General features: G+C 58.7%; 1 protein-coding gene and 1 long non-coding RNA gene across 2 annotated transcripts in view; one reads left to right on the forward strand and one right to left on the reverse strand.

Annotated features, from left to right (window-relative positions):
- LOC142296315 (uncharacterized) overlaps positions 1-5,230 on the reverse strand; it is a 9,870-nt gene extending 4,640 nt beyond the window's left edge. Inside the window, exon 1 of the long non-coding RNA XR_012751621.1 lies at positions 4,980-5,230. This is a non-coding gene — a long non-coding RNA (uncharacterized LOC142296315). The remainder of the gene's footprint in view (positions 1-4,979) is intronic.
- Positions 5,220-17,152, forward strand: part of LOC142296314 (adenylosuccinate synthetase isozyme 2) — a 354,349-nt gene continuing 342,416 nt past the window's right edge. The window contains exon 1 of the mRNA XM_075339753.1: positions 5,220-5,455. Within this exon, the coding sequence (XP_075195868.1) occupies positions 5,282-5,455 (174 nt within the window). The 5' untranslated portion in view covers positions 5,220-5,281. The remainder of the gene's footprint in view (positions 5,456-17,152) is intronic.

The following is a 17,152-nucleotide window of genomic DNA, read 5'->3' on the forward strand; positions in this document are numbered from 1 at the left end:
CACCACTGCCACGCGAGAGCCCACACAACAACAAGCACCACTGCCCCGCGAGAGCCCACAACAACACGCACCACTGCCCAGCGAGAACCCCCAAACGTGCAGCGTCGCCCTCCGCGAGCCCCCCCCTTAAACATGCAAGCGTCACCCCCTGGCCACTGCGATTCCCCCAAACATGCAGCGTCACCCCCCTGGCCACTGCGATTCCCCCAAACATGCAGCGTCACCCCCTAGCCACTGCGAGCCCCCCAAACATGCAGCGTCACCCCCTGGCCACTGCGAGCCCCCCAAACGTGCAGCGTCACCCCCTGGCCACTGCGAGCCCCCCAAACGTGCAGCGTCACCCCCTGGCCACTGCGAGCCCCCCAAACATGCAGCGTCACCCCCTGGCCACTGCGAGCCCCCCAAACATGCAGCGTCACCCCCTGGCCACTGCGAGCCCCGCAAACGTGCAACGTCGCCCCCCCCGGCCAGTGCGAGCCCCCCCAAGCGTGCAGCGTCGCCCCCTGCCCAGTACCAGCCCCCCCCAAACGTGCAGCGTTGCCCCCTGCCAGCCCCCCAAACGTGCAGTGTCGCCCCCTGCCCAGTGCCAGCCCCCCCAAACGTGAAGCGTCGCCCCCTGCCCAGTGCCAGCCCCCCCAAACGTGAAGCGTCGCCCCCTGGCCACTGCGAGCCCCCCAAACGTGCAGCGTCACCCCCTGGCCACTGCGAGCCCCCCAAACATGCAGCGTCACCCCCTGGCCACTGCGAGCCCCCCAAACATGCAGCGTCACCCCCTGGCCACTGCGAGCCCCCCAAACATGCAGCGTCACCCCCTGGCCACTGCGAGCCCCGCAAACGTGCAACGTCGCCCCCCGGCCACTGCGAGCCCCCCCAAGCGTGCAGCGTCGCCCCCTGCCCAGTGCCAGCCCCCCCAAACGTGCAGCGTCGCCCCCTGCCAGCCCCCCCAAACGTGCAGCGTCGCCCCCTGCCCAGTGCCAGCCCCCCCAAACGTGAAGCGTCGCCCCCTGCCCAGTGCCAGCCAGCCCCCCCCCCCCCCCCAAACGTGAAGCGTCGCCCCCTGGTCACTGCGAGCCCCCCAAACATGCAGCGTTACACCCTGGCCACTGCGAGCCCCCCAAACGTGCAGCGTCGCACCGCGGCCAGTGCGAGCCCCCCCAAACGTGCAGCGTCGCCCCCCCGGCCAGTGCGTGCCCCCCCCAAGCGTGCAGCGTCGCCCCCTGCCCAGTGCCAGCCCCCCCAAACGTGCAGCGTCGCCCCCTGCCAGCCCCCCCAAACGTGCAGCGTCGCCCCCTGCCCAGTGCCAGCCCCCCCCAAACGTGAAGCGTCGCCCCCTGCCCAGTGCCAGCCAGCCCCCCCCCCCCCCCCCAAACGTGAAGCGTCGCCCCCCTGGTCACTGCGAGCCCCCCAAACATGCAGCGTTACACCCTGGCCACTGCGAGCCCCCCAAACGTGCAGCGTCGCACCGCGGCCAGTGCGAGCCCCCCCAAACGTGCAGCGTCGCCCCCCGGCCAGTGCGTGCCCCCCCAAACGTGCAGCGTCGCCCCCCGGCCAGTGCGTGCCCCCCCAAACGTGCAGCGTCGCCCCCCGGCCAGTGCGTGCCCCCCCAAACGTGCAGCGTCGCCCCCCCGGCCAGTGCGAGCCCCCCCAAACGTGCAGCGTCACCAACCCGGCCAGTGCCATCCCCCCAAACGTGCAGCATCGCCCCCGGCCAGTGCGAGCCCCCCCAAACGTGCAGCGTCACCAACCCGGCCAGTGCCATCCCCCCAAACGTGCAGCGTCGCCCCCCGGCCAGTGCGAGCCCCCCCAAACGTGCAGCGTCGCACCGCGGCCAGTGCGAGCTCCCCCAAACGTGCAGCATCGCCCCCCGGCCAGTGCGAGCCCCCCCCAAACGTGCAGCGTCGCCCCCCCCGGCCAGTGCGAGCCCCCCCAAACGTGCAGCATCACCAACCCGGCCAGTGCCATCCCCCCAAACGTTCAGCGTCGCCCCCCGGCCAGTGCGAGCCCCCCCCAAACGTGCAGCGTCGCCCCCCGGCCAGTGCGAGCCCCCCCCAAACGTACAGCATCATCCCCCCGGCCAGTGTGAGCCCCCCCAAACGTGCAGCGTCGCACCGCGGCCAGTGCGAGCCCCCCCAAACGTGCAGCGTCGCACCGTGGCCAGTGCGAGCCCCCCCAAACGTGCAGCGTCACCAACCCGGCCAGTGCCATCCCCCCAAACGTGCAGCGTCGCCCCCCGGCCAGTGCGAGCCCCCCCCAAACGTACAGCGTCGCCCACCGGCCAGTGCGAGCCACCCCAAACGTGCAGCGTTGCCCCCCGGCCAGTGCCATCCCCCCCAAACGTGCAGCGTCGCACCCCGGCCAGTGCGAGCCCCCCCCAAACGTGCAGCGTCGCACCCCGGCCAGTGCGAGCCCCCCCAAACGTACAGCGTCGCACCCCGGCCAGTGCGAGCCCCCCCAAACGTGCAGCGTCGCACCGAGGCCAGTGCGAGCCCCCCCCAAACGTGCAGCGTCGCACCGCGGCCAGTGCGAGCCCCCCCAAACGTGCAGCCTCGCCCCCGGCCAGTGCGAGCCCCCCCAAACGTGCAGCGTCACCAACCCGGCCAGTGCCATCCCCCCAAACGTGCAGCGTCGCACCGCGGCCAGTGCGAGCCCCCCCAAACGTGCAGCGTCGCACCGCGGCCAGTGCGAGCCCCCCCAAACGTGCAGCGTCGCACCGCGGCCAGTGCGAGCCCCCCCAAACGTGCAGCATCGCCCCCCGGCCAGTGCGAGCCCCCCCCCAAACGTGCAGCGTCGCCCCCCGGCCAGTGCGAGCCCCCCCAAACGTGCAGCATCACCAACCCGGCCAGTGCCATCCCCCCAAACGTGCAGCGTCGCCCCCCGGCCAGTGCGAGCCCCCCCAAACGTGCAGCGTCGCCCCCCGGCCAGTGCGAGCCCCCCCAAACGTACAGCATCATCCCCCCGGCCAGTGTGAGCCCCCCCAAACGTGCAGCGTCGCACCGCGGCCAGTGCGAGACCCCCAAACGTGCAGCGTCGCACCGCGGCCAGTGCGAGCCCCCCCAAACGTGCAGCGTCACCAACCCGGCCAGTGCCATCCCCCCAAACGTGCAGCGTCGCCCCCCGGCCAGTGCGAGCCCCCCCAAACGTGCAGCGTCGCACCGCGGCCAGTGCGAGCCCCCCCAAACGTGCAGCGTCGCACCGCGGCCAGTGCGAGCCCCCCAAACGTGCAGCGTCGCACCGCGGCCAGTGCGAGCCCCCCCAAACGTGCAGCATCGCCCCCCGGCCAGTGCGAGCCCCCCCAAACGTGCAGCGTCGCCCCCCCGGCCAGTGCGAGCCCCCCCCAAACGTGCAGCGTCACCAACCCGGCCAGTGCCATCCCCCCAAACGTGCAGCGTCGCCCCCCGGCCAGTGCGAGCCCCCCCCAAACGTGCAGCATCATCCCCCCGGCCAGTGCGAGCCTCCCCAAATGTACAGTGTCTTCCCCCCGGCCAGTGCGAGCCCCCCAAAACGTGCAGCATCGCCCCCCCGGCTAGTGCGAGCCCCCCCAAACGTACAGAGTCATCCTCCCGGCCAGTGAGAGCCCCCCCAAACGTGCAGCGTCGCCCCCCCGGCCAGTGCGAGCCACCCCAAACGTGCAGCGTCGCCCCCCGGCCAGTGCCATCCCCCCCCAAACGTGCAGCGTCGCCCCCCGGCTAGTGCGAACCCCTCCAAACGTACAGCGTCATCCACCCGGCCAGTGCGAGCCCCCCCAAACGTACAGCATCATCCCCCCGGCCAGTGTGAGCCCCCCCCCAAACGTGCAGCGTCGCCCCCCCGGCCAGTGCGAGCCCTCCCAAACGTGCAGCGTCACCAACCCGGCCAGTGCCATCCCCCCAAACGTGCAGCGTCGCCCCCCGGCCAGTGCGAGCCCCCCCAAACGTGCAGCGTCGCCCCCCGGCCAGTGCGAGCCCCCCCAAACGTGCAGCGTCGCCCCCCGGCCAGTGCGAGCCCCCCGGCCAGTGCGAGCCCCCCCAAACGTGCAGCGTCGCCCCCCGGCCAGTGCGAGCCCCCCCAAACGTGCAGCGTCACCAACCCGGCCAGTGCCATCCCCCCAAACGTGCAGCGTCGCCCCCCGGCCAGTGCGAGCCCCCCCCAAACGTACAGCGTCGCCCACCGGCCAGTGCGAGCCACCCCAAACGTGCAGCGTTGCCCCCCGGCCAGTGCCATCCCCCCCAAACGTGCAGCGTCGCACCCCGGCCAGTGAGAGCCCCCCCAAACGTACAGCGTTGCACCGCGGCCAGTGCGAGCCCCCCCAAACGTGCAGCATCGCCCCCGGCCAGTGCGAGCCCCCCAAACGTGCAGCGTCACCAACCCGGCCAGTGCCATCCCCCCAAACGTGCAGCGTCGCCCCCCGGCCAGTGCCATCCCCCCAAACGTGCAGCGTCGCCCCCCGGCCAGTGCGAGCCCCCCCAAACGTGCAGCGTCGCCCCCCGGCCAGTGCGAGCCCCCCCCAAACGTACAGCATCATCCCCCCGGCCAGTGCCATCCCCCCAAACGTGCAGCGTCGCCCCCCGGCCAGTGCGAGCCCCCCCAAACGTGCAGCATCGCACCGCGGCCAGTGCGATCCCCCCCAAACGTGCAGCGTCGCACCGCGGCCAGTGCGAGCCCCCCCAAACGTGCAGCATCGCCCCCCGTCCAGTGCGAGCCCCCCCAAACGTGCAGCGTCGCCCCCCCGGCCAGTGCGAGCCCCCCCAAACGTGCAGCGTCACCAACCCGGCCAGTGCCATCCCCCCAAACGTGCAGCGTCGCCCCCCGGCCAGTGCGAGCCACCCCAAACGTGCAGCGTCGCCCCCCAGCCAGTGCCATCCCCCCCAAACGTGCAGCGTCGCACCCCGGCCAGTGCAAGCCCCCCCAAACGTACAGCGTCATCCCCCCGGCCAGTGCGAGCCCCCCCCAAACCGTACAGTATCATCCCCTGCTCCGTGTAACCCCCATAAGACACTTACCTTATTGAAGCCTGAGACATACACGAGCTGCAGCCCCCAACACAGACAGGAGACACTGCTCTGTGCCCCCAACATCCAGGCTGAGACCCCAGAGCTATAACTAATGAGGAAACGCTGACTCTTCTCCACCTCAGGGTCAGGATCCGTCCGCTCTGCACAGAGGAGCACGAGCACTGCTGCTTCCCGCCCACAGATCTGCACGGCACTGAGAAAGCCCCGCCTTTTCCGGTGACATCATGATTTCATGAAATCACTCCTCCCCCTCAAAAAATCAACTCCGATCTAGCCTCTACCTTACCGTCATGTCTTCGGGTAGCGGAGCGGCGGAAGCAGCCATCATGTCTAACGGAGAAAGCACGGATCATCCAGTGCAGAGCAAAGTGACCGTGGTGCTGGGAGCTCAGTGGGGCGACGAAGGGAAGGGCAAAGTGGTGGATCTGCTGGCCCAGGACGCAGACATCGTGTGCCGCTGCCAGGTGAGTGTGGGCAGAGTGATGGCCCCGCTCTGCAGGTGAGTGCTGCTGGGCAGGGGGGCAGAGTGATGGCCCCGCTCTGCAGGTGAGTGCTGCTGGGCAGGGGGGCAGAGTGATGGCCCCGCTCTGCAGGTGAGTGCTGCTGGGCAGGGGGGGCAGAGTGATGGCCTCGCTCTGCAGGTGAGTGCTGCTGGGCAGGGGGGCAGAGTGATGGCCTCGCTCTGCAGGTGAGTGCTGCTGGGCAGGGGGGCAGAGTGATGGCCTCGCTCTGCAGGTGAGTGCTGCTGGGCAGGGGGGCAGAGTGATGGCCCCGCTCTGCAGGTGAGTGCTGCTGGGCAGGGGGGCAGAGTGATGGCCCCGCTCTGCAGGTGAGTGCTGCTGGGCAGGGGGGCAGAGTGATGGCCCCGCTCTGCAGGTGAGTGCTGCTGGGCAGGGGGGCAGAGTGATGGCCCCGCTCTGCAGGTGAGTGCTGCTGGGCAGGGGGGCAGAGTGATGGCCCCGCTCTGCAGGTGAGTGCTGCTGGGCAGGGGGGCAGAGTGATGGCCTCGCTCTGCAGGTGAGTGCTGCTGGGCAGGGGGGCAGAGTGATGGCCTCGCTCTGCAGGTGAGTGCTGCTGGGCAGGGGGGCAGAGTGATGGCCTCGCTCTGCAGGTGAGTGCTGCTGGGCAGGGGGGCAGAGTGATGGCCCCGCTCTGCAGGTGAGTGCTGCTGGGCAGGGGGGCAGAGTGATGGCCCCGCTCTGCAGGTGAGTGCTGCTGGGCAGGGGGGCAGAGTGATGGCCTCGCTCTGCAGGTGAGTGCTGCTGGGCAGGGGGGCAGAGTGATGGCCTCGCTCTGCAGGTGAGTGCTGCTGGGCAGGGGGGCAGAGTGATGGCCTCGCTCTGCAGGTGAGTGCTGCTGGGCAGAGTGATGGCCTCGCTCTGCAGGTGAGTGCTGCTGGGCAGAGTGATGGCCTCGCTCTGCAGGTGAGTGCTGCTGGGCAGAGTGATGGCCCCGCTCTGCAGGTGAGTGCTGCTGGGCAGAGTGATGGCCTCGCTCTGCAGGTGAGTGCTGCTGGGCAGAGTGATGGCCTCGCTCTGCAGGTGAGTGCTGCTGGGCAGAGTGATGGCCCCGCTCTGCAGGTGAGTGCTGCTGGGCAGAGTGATGGCCCCGCTCTGCAGGTGAGTGCTGCTGGGCAGAGTGATGGCCCCGCTCTGCAGGTGAGTGCTGCTGGGCAGAGTGATGGCCCCGCTCTGCAGCTCTACTGCCATCGTTATGACACCACCGCGAGCGCCCGTGACACGTGGGCGCCCTTCATTACGCGCCAAATGTCCGGAAAAGGGAAGCATGGCGACTGACGGCAGTGTGAGCTAGCTGATGTGTGGTGAATGCGCCCGTGCTCCGGCCTACTGCCGCATGTGAGGTCGTCCCTGCAGGCTCCTGTGCCCAGGCCCTGACTTCCTACTGTACAAGGACTGATTCCTGCTGTCATGGCCGCAGGTCTTTACTGTTAATTTCCGGGCGGGGTTTTGTGTGAGGACAGAATCCAACCTGAGGCTGTTCCTAAGGAATTGCATGTAGTGGCCGCAGTGTGCCATGGCTGGGGAGCAGGGGCATTGTGCCAGGCACCTGGCGGAGAATGGCAGAAATCCTGCTCATCCCTAATTGAATGAAGTCGCTGCACTCTTGTTTTCCTTGGTCAAATAGACGTGAGAGGGCAGCGTCCATCCACTAAGGCTAAGTTCACATTTCCGCTAAAATCTATCAGTCACAATCCGCTGCTCTTGTAAACAGCGGAATCCGTTTAGCGGATTCCGCTGCTCCCATAGACTTGTATGAGCAGCGGATTGTGACTGATGATGCTGCGTTGCACCCTCCGCCCGACTGATCAGTCGTGGAACGACTGACCGCCGGGCGGGAGGAACGCAGCATGTAACGTTTTTTGAGCAGCGAGATCCGTCGGATTTCGCTGCGCATGCTCTCTGGCTCCCTGCACACGTCACCAGCTTTGGTTGGTTACCCGATATTTACCCTGGTTACGGTGCAAGGAGCCAGCGCTAAGCGGTGTAGGCCCGTAACCAAGGTAAATATCGGGTAACCAAGGTAAACATCGGGTGCTTTGCTGTTACCCGATATTTAGGCTGGTTACGTGTGCAGGGAGGCCGACACTTCCCCGCTCGGCCCCGCCCCCTCCCGCACTCCGCACATGTATGTACACACACACACACCTGTCCCCAGCCATGCAGACAAGCACTGACACCCTCGTCTGGCCCCGCCCCCTGCTCGGCTCCGCCCCCTCCCGCACTTTGCATGTGCACACACATACATACATACATACATACATACATACATGCACATACACACACTCACTCACTCACAGATACTCACCTGTCCCCAGCCATGCAGACCGCAGCACTTCCACTGACATCCTCAGCGCCTGGCCCCGCCCCCCGCTCGGCTCCGCCCCCTCCCGCACTTTGCATGTGCACACACATACATACATACATACATACATACATACATACATGCACATACACACACTCACTCACTCACAGATACACTCACCTGTCCCCAGCCATGCAGACCGCAGCACTTCCACTGACATCCTCAGCGCCTGGCCCCGCCCCCCGCTCGGCTCCGCCCCCTCCCACACTTTGCATGTGCACACACATACATACATACATACATACATGCACATACACACACTCACTCACTCACAGATACACTCACCTGTCCCCAGCCATGCAGACCGCAGCACTTCCACTGACATCCTCAGCGCCCGCTCGGCTCTGCCCCCGAACTCCGCCCCCCGCACACAACGGAATCCGACAAAGAATTCTGTTCTTTGTCATCCGTTGTACAGCGTTGAACAGCGCATCAGTCACATGCGTCAAGCGACGCATGTGACTGATACAAATCAACGGAAATGTGAACTTAGCCTAACACAGCTCCAGCAGTTTTTTTTATTTCCCGGCTGGAGTGGTGCTTTAACTGCACCTCCATAACGTGGAGCTCCCCATCCTGAGAATACCAGCCTTCAGCCGTATGGCTGTATCTGGCTGGTATTAAAATAGGGGGGACCGCACGCCGGGTTTTTAATTATTTATTTATTTATTTTACTGCACAGTATAGACACGCCCACCGGCTGCTGTGATTGGGTGCAGTGACACAGCTGTCACTCAGCGTGTGGGCGTGTCTCACTGCAACCAATCACATTTGCCGGTGGGCGGGGAAAGCAGGGAATACGAGATTGTTTAATGAGCGGCCGGCTTTTTCAAAAAAGGAAAAGCCGCCGGAGCAGTGTGAACGCCGTGCAGCGCCGGTGATCGGGGATCGGTGAGTATGAGAGAGGGGGGGGAAATCGCCAGCAAATGAGGTGAGTAACGCGATCAGCTGCTGTCACTGAGGTTACCCGGTGGCCGCCACTGGATCCAGCGGTGGCCGCGATTAACCTCAGTGACAGCTCAGCTGATCGCGCTACTCACCTCATTGTGGAGCTGACAGGAGCGGCTGTGAGTAGCGCGATCAGCTGAACTGTCACTGAGGTTACCCGCGGCCACCGCTGCATCCAGGTAACTTCAGTGACAGCTCAGCCGATCACAAGGCTGTCTTCATTAGCTGCGTGGAGGTGACAGGAGCGGCTGCGTCTTCTGCTGCTCCTGTCACCTGCATGCAGCAGAGCTGGATGCGACGCTGGAGGACCGTGGATTACGCCGGGCATGGAGGGCTTTGTTGTGGGTAATAAATTGGTAATGAGGGAATTTGTTAGTGTTTTTTATTTCTAATAAAGGATTTTTCGGGTGTGTGTTTATTTACTGTAATTTACAGATTAATCATGGAAGGAATCTCGTGGAGACGCCTGACATGATTAATCTAGGACTTATTGGCAGCTATGGGCTGCCAATAACTCCTTATTACCCCGATTTTCCAACGCACCAGGGCAAATCGGGAAGAGCCGGGTACAGTCCCAGAACTGTCGCATATAATGTATGCGGCAATTCTAGGCTGGGGGGCTCCCCATAACGTGGGGCTCCCCATCCTGAGAATACCAGCCTGCAGCCGTATGGCTTTATCTGGCTGGTATTAAAATAGGGGGGGACCGCACGCCGGATTTTTTAATTATTTATTTATTTACACGGCACACAGACAGAGCCGCGCGGCATTAAATGAAGTCGGGTGAAGTTCACCTGCTTTTTTAAAAGTCCCCTTTACACACTGAAACTTTCTAGCGATCATGCTGCACAGCGGGAAACAAAGGACCTAGGAATGGTCCTGAACGATTTGTAGCGATCACAACTTCACAGCAGGGGCCAGGTTGCTGATGTGTTTCACACACTGCAATGTCGCTGGGGAGGTCGCTGTAACGTCACAAAACCGGTGACGTTACAGCGATGTCGTTTGCGATGTTGCAGTGTGTAAAGCCACCTTTATACTCCGCCATCTTCACTGTCTAGCACTACTTCTCCAGTCGGTCTTCTGCAGTTAATGACCTGCCGGCAGCTTGGGACTTAATAACTCAATACAAGTCTCAGAGCCTTGTTCTGTCCCCATAGACTTGCAATGAGAGATTGTGGTAAAACATCTGAGTTCCAGGCAGAATTTACTTTCACAAGACGGCGAGGTTGTCCTGGGTCGGCGGGCGGCGAGGTTGTCCTGGGTCGGCGGGCGGCGAGGCTGTCCTGGGGCGGCGAGGCTGTCCTGGGGCGGCGAGGTTGTCCTGGGTCGGCGGGCGGCGAGGTTGTCCTGGGTCGGCGGGCGGCGAGGTTGTCCTGGGTCGGCGGGCGGCGAGGCTGTCCTGGGGCGGCGGGCTTCCGAGCTGGCCTAATGTGGGCCTGCGTGTGTGCGAGCAAGCTTGGCCTGTTTCCGTAAGTGTGTGGGAGCTGGCCTATGCATACTGAATCCGTAGGCTTCATAAGGGTGAATTACTCAGTCCTGTTGTTCTGGGAATTACGAGAGCCTAGCCCGCGTCAGAGCCTATCCTTGCCTGTGTGCGTGCAAGCCTATGCTATCCAATAGTGGTTTGTGTGCGTGCGAGCCTATGCTATCCAATAGTGGTTTGTGTGCGTGCGAGCCTATGCTATCCAATAGTGGTTTGTGTGCGTGCGAGCCGAACCTATCCTATAGTGGGCTGCGTGTGAGCCGGGCCGGGCCTGTCCTGTTCTGTCCTATAGTGGCCTGCGTGCAAGCCTGGTTATCTAATCTAAAGGTACCGTTAAAGTTTGAAAGAATCCATCACTATAAGATGCAATATATTTTCTCTGTATTGATTCTTAGTTTAATAAAAAAAGATAGAATCCATCACAGTCCTGTGATGTGAATACGAAAGGTCTGCCGTAATCCATTGAGGTCTCATGACACTCCCCATAAGCGAGCCTTAAAAGACATATAAAAATAGAAAATTATTAAATAAAGACAAGAAACATCCTGAGCGCCCTCAGCAGCTTTGGTTTGGCAGTGACATCACGGGTTAATCGGAATATCCAATGAACTCTGATACCCTCCTGGCATACTACAGAGTGTCACAGAAGTACCGTGTTTCCCCGATAGTAAGACACCCCCGATAGTAAGACGTAGTGGGGGTTTTGGGGGGGTCGGCGACGTACCCCGAAAGTAAGACGTAGTAAAAATTTATTTATTTATTTTTATTTTTTTTTTACTTCTTTACAGTACAGTTACAGCGGCCGAGCGCTCAGCTGAGAGCCCTGACTTGCCGGCGGCAAAGCGCTCAGCTGAGCGCCCTAACATGCCGGCGGCCGAGCGCTCAGCTGAGCGCCCTGACATGCCGCCGGCATGTGACAGCTCTCAGCTGAGCGCCCTGACATGCCGGCGGCAAAGCGCTCAGCTGAGCGCCCTGACTTGCCGGCGGCAAAGCGCTCAGCTGAGCGCCCTGACTTGCCGGCGGCAAAGCGCTCAGCTGAGCGCCCTGACTTGCCGGCGGCAAAGCGCTCAGCTGAGCGCCCTGACATGCCGGCGGCAAAGCGCTCAGCTGAGCGCCCTGACTTGCCGGCGGCAAAGCGCTCAGCTGAGCGCCCTGACTTGCCGGCGGCAAAGCGCTCAGCTGAGCGCCCTAACATGCCGGCAGCCGAGCGCTCAGCTGAGCGCCCTGACATGCCGCCGGCATGTGACAGCTCTCAGCTGAGCGCCCTGACATGCCGGCGGCAAAGCGCTCAGCTGAGCGCCCTGACATGCCGCCGGCATGTGACAGCTCTCAGCTGAGCGCCCTGACTTGCCGGCGGCAGAGCGCTCAGCTGAGCGCCCTGACTTGCCGGCGGCAGAGCGCTCAGCTGAGCGCCCTGACTTGCCGGCGGCAGAGCGCTCAGCTGAGCGCCCTGACTTGCCGGCGGCAGAGCGCTCAGCTGAGTGCCCTGACTTGCCGGCGGCTGAGCGCTCAGCGGAGAGCTGAAACATGCCGGCGGTCGGGCGCTCAGCTGAACGCTCGGCTACCGAGAAATGTTGAAATGTTGCAGTAATGTTGTCCGTGGTCCATCAGGACCATGGACAACATACAAAATCACGCAGCCTCAGTGCCCTCATGTGCAGCGGCTGGTGGTTAAGTTTCCTTAACTTGCGGTACACTTAGGGCGCAATCGCGGCAAGTCCCCATACGGTACATTGCATGGAGACTTGCTGCGATTGCTGTGGGATTTTTTCCAATATAAGACATACCCCGAAAGTAAGACATAGTGGCACTTTTGGGGGTAAAAAGAATGTAAGACACTGTCTTACTTTCGGGGGAAACACAGTAGTAACATCACAGGTTCATCAAAGTTCCCGATTGAACTCTGATGAACCTGTAAAGTCATACGGTAGCGCGGGTGTCGTCAGGAGGTCATCAGAGTTCATTGGATACTCTGATGAGCTCCTGACATCACTGTGCGCACACTGCTTGCTGGATACTCTCCTGTCTCCAGCGATGCTGCTGCTTCCAGGTCTGTGGTGCAGTGAATATGCATGAGCATAATGAGTGGGCCCTGAAACAAGTGACAGCAGCGCCTGAGAGGCCAGCGCTGGAGACGAGTAAGAATAGAAAATAATTTTATTTCAAAGATACTTGTTTTCTCTGGTACGTGTCACACTGATGTCACACGTCTGTGATCTGTGTGACACTCGTGCTGCCAGAGAAAACAGACGTGTACATGTGGGGCCCACACGGTCCGTGTGAGTTAACCCATGGAATAACGTGATTATGCGTGGCATCCGTGAAAAAGAACGGATGTCACACATACCTGAAACACAGACGTGTGAAAGAGGCCTTAGGGTATGTGCGCACGTTGCTTTTTACCTGCTTTTTACCTGCTTTTTTGCTGCTTTTTCTTCTGCGCTGTTTAATGCCAAAATGGATGTGTTCTTCTATTCAAGCAAAGTCTATGGGAATTTGGGTTTCTTGTTCACACTATGTTGTTCAAAATGCTGCCTTTTTGTGGCAGAACTTTGGTCAAAAACTCAGCTTTTCAAAGAAGCAACATGTCAATTGTTTTTGCCATTTGGGTTTTGCCCTGCAAAGCTGAGTTTTTGACCAAAGTTCTGCCACAAAAAGGCAGCATTTTGAACAACATAGTGTGAACAAGAAACCCAAATTCCCATAGACTTTGCTTGAATAGAAGAACACATCCATTTTGGCATTAAACAGCGCAGAAGAAAAAGCAGCAAAAAAGCAGGTAAAAAGCAACGTGCGCACATACCCTCAGACTAGATTATATCAAAAAGAAAATAGTATACCCTATAGGGATCACCAAAAAGTCTATAATTGGAATAGTGAGAAACTTTATTACAAATAAAGTGCATAATATCATGGCTCAGAGAGCAAGGCACAAAACAAAGGTAAACATTACAATAAAAACATTTAAAAAGCCTCAAAAGGCATTGCAAACTGTCATGCTAACCCCCCAAAAATAATACATTTTTATGCAATTATAATGTATGACAGACCCCACATAGAATGTAACGATTATTGGGCTAACCCCTAATCCAGACACTGTACAAGGATATATGGTGTAAAACAAGCTATCCAAAAATCAATATGTACATTTGTGTCATTATCTCCAGTATGTCTGTATAGAGCTAGTAACGGATTATCACCTATTATCTGGCAATCCAGTAGTGGCAATATGCATTATTTCACGATTAACATTAATCCTTAACCCCTTCATGACCGCGGGCAGTAAAATTACGTCCTATTTTAACGTTACTTAACGACCAGGGACGTAACTTTACTGCCTAAAGTTCATTTAATTGCCGTGGCCATAGCAACGGCTTTCAAATGATGTCCCCTGCTGTTTCTTACAGCAGGGGACCTTTGCTTGACCCCAGGGGGGTGGCATTGCCACCCCCCATCGACGATCGATGTGATTGGCTGTTCAAATCTGAACCGCCAACCACATCGTTCGCACTAATTTCGGCAAAAATAATGCCTGAATTGGTGCGATACTGTGAGATCCGGCTATGAGATGCTGTAGCAGCTGCAGCATATCATAGGTGGACCTCAAACATGTCGCCCCCAGCCCCTGCAGCAGTGATTAGAGCGACTGCGCGTCCTAGCACGATCAGTGTGCAGTGGAGCGGTCTGATCTGCAGGTGGCCACCCTCCCCAGGCCTGTGCTGGTCTTGGGAGCCTCCCCCACCATGTCTGCAGCGTGGACTGGATGGTACTTGTGGTACCACCCCACCGCTGCTGCCGCCGCTGATGTCACCGCTTCTGCTCCTGCTCCACGTGAGTACTGTGCTCACCTTGTAGCCCCTGCGTGCTCCCGTGGCGGCCCCTGCGTGCTCCCGTGGCGGCCCCTGCCCCCCTGTGATCTGCCCCCCCCACGCACCGATCTGCCCGCCGCCGATGTCACCGCTTCTGCTCCTGCTCCACGTGAGTACTGTGCTCACCTTGCAGCCCAAGCGCGCTCCCGTGATGGCCCCTGCCCGTGCCCCCCTGCGATCTTCCCCCCCCGACATCTTGTTCTGCTCCCCCCGCGATCTGCCTGCCTCCTCTGTCATCTCTATTCTGCTTCTGCAGCTCCTTCTCCGGTATCCCTCTCCCCCTACCCCTACCCCTCTGCTTTACCCCCCCCCCCCCCTGACGTCCTCTTACCTGTCTTCACCGGGTCGTCCGAGGTCCTCACTGGCCCGATCACATCTGCCTCCATCGCTGGGTCCTTCCTGGGTATTCTGCGGAGCTGTCCAACGTCCTACCTGCTGCTCCTGTACAGCTGTCTATCTCGCTTGCCTTCTGTTCCTCCTGCAGTTCTTCTGGTCAGTGATCCTCCTGCTAATCCTCTGGGTACTGTGAGTATAACTTTTTTTTTTTTTTTTTTTCCTGTATCCCATGTCCATTTTTACACCTCATCCGTCCATGCGTCCCGCCGAGCGCTGATCAGGGATGCAGATAACGGATCTGCATCCGTGGTCTGTTTTCGGCGGGACTTTTTTATTCCATATCCCCGACACTTTTTGTATCGCATCTGTCCGTGCGTCCCGCCGAGTGCTGTTCAATGATGCACATAACGTATCTGCATCCCTGCTCAATTTTTGGTGTTGCTTTTTTTTTCCGTATCCCCGACGCTTTTTGTATTTCATCCGACCGTGCGACCTGCAGCGGCCGATCAGTGCACCGCGTCTGTGCGTTTGAAAAGTCAAATGGCGTTCCTTCTCTTCTGAGCCCCGCCATGCGCCCAAACAATTGATTTCCACCACATATGAGGTATCTGCGTACTCAGGAGAAATTGCACAATACGTTTTATGGTGCATTTTTTTCCTGATACTGTTGTAAAAAATAAAGAAGCTACCTGATTGATGCAAAAATTTTGTGGTTAAAAAAAAAAAAAAAAAATTAAATAATTTTCTCGGTTCAACGTTATCAACTTCTGTGGAGCCCCTGGGGGTACAAGGGGCTCACCAAACATCTAGATAAATTCCCTGAGAGGTCTAGTTCCAAAATGGGGTCACTTGTGGGGGAGCTCCACTGTTTAGGCACCATAGGGGGTCTCCAAACGTGACATGGCGTCCGCTAATGATTCCAACCAATTTTGCTGTCAAATGGTGCGCCTTCTCTTCTGAGCCCCGCCATGCGCCCAAACAATTACTTTCCACCACATATGAGGTATCGTCGTACCTAGGAAAAAATGCACTATAAATTTCATGGTGCATTTTTTTCCTGATACCCTTGTGAAAAAAGAGCTACCTAGTTGAAGCAACAGTTTTGTGGTGAAAATTTTTTTTTTTTTTCTTTTCACAGCTCAACATTATAAACTTCTGTGAAGCCCCTAGGTGTTCAAAGTGCTCACCAAACATCTAGAAAAATTATTTTAGGGCTCTAGTTTCCAAAATGAGGTCACTTGTGGGGGAGCTCCATTGTTTAGGTACCTCAGGGGGGTCTTCAAACCCGACATGGCGTCCGCTAATGAGTCCAGCTAATTTTGCGTTCAAAAATTCAAATGGCGCTCCTTCCCTTCCGAGCTCTGCCGTGCCGGGCGTATCAGTGTACTCAGGAGAAAATGCACAATAAATTGTAGGGTGCACTTTCTCTTTTCTCCCTTGTGAAAATGAAAATTTTATGGCTAAAGTAACATTTGTGTTTAAAAAGTAAAATTTTCATTTTTTCCTTCCACATTGCTTTGGTTCCTGTGAAGCACCTAAAGGGTTAATAAACTTCTTGGATGTGGTTTTGAGCAGTGTGAGGGGTGCAGTTGTTAGAATGGGGTCCACTTTTGGGTATTTTCGGTCACCTCGGCCTCTCAAAGTCACTTCAACTGTGATGTGGTCCCTAAAAAAAAAAAAAAAAATTCTTTTGTAAATTTTGTTGGAAAAATGAGAAATTGCTGATTAACTTTGACCCCTTCTAACTTCCTAACGAAATTTTTTTTTTTTTTTTTTGAAAATTGCGCTGATGTAAAGTAGACAAGTGGGAAATGTTATTTAGTAACTATATTGTGTGACATATCTCTCAGATTTATGGGCATAAAATGTGAAAGTTTGAAAATTGCGAAATTTTCAAAATTTTCGCAAAATTTCCTAAATTTTCACAAACGCAAAAAATATTGACCTAAATTTACCACTGACATGACGTACAATATGTCACGAAAAAACAATCTCAGAATCTCCAGGATCCGTTGAAGCGTTCCAGAGTTATAACCTGTCAAAGTGACACTGGTCAGAATTGCAAAAAATGGCCCGGTCCATTAGGGTGTTTTAGTGGCCGGGGGTGAACTAAACTGTTTCTGTTTGTAACTGTTTCTTACAGCAGGGGACCTTTGCTTGACCCCAGGGGGGGTGGCATCGCCACCCCCTATCGACGATCGATGTGATTGGCTGTTCAAATCTGAACCGCCAACCACATCGTTTGCACTAATTTCGGCAAAAATAATGCCAGAATTACTGCGATACTGTGAGATCCGGCTATGATCTGCTCTAGCAGCTTCAACAAATCATAGCCGGAGCTCTAAAATGTGCCCCCCCCCCCCCAGCCCCTGCAGCACTGATTGGAGCGATCGTGCTATGACGCGCAATCGCTCCAATCAGTGTGCAGTGGGGCGATCTGATCTGCCGGTGGCCGCCCTCCCCAGGCCTGTGCTGGCCTGCGAGCCCTCCCCCAACATGTCTGCAGCGTGCAGTGGCTGGTATTTGTGGTACCACGCCACCGCTGCTGCCGCCGCCGTAGCTGAGGTCACCGCTCCTGCTGCACGTGAGTACTGTGCTCACCTTGCAGCCCGTGCGCGCTCCCGTTATGGCCCCTGCCC

Source organism: Anomaloglossus baeobatrachus, chromosome 3, assembly GCF_048569485.1.
Source record: "Anomaloglossus baeobatrachus isolate aAnoBae1 chromosome 3, aAnoBae1.hap1, whole genome shotgun sequence".
In the NCBI taxonomy this organism is placed as follows: domain Eukaryota; kingdom Metazoa; phylum Chordata; class Amphibia; order Anura; family Aromobatidae; genus Anomaloglossus; species Anomaloglossus baeobatrachus.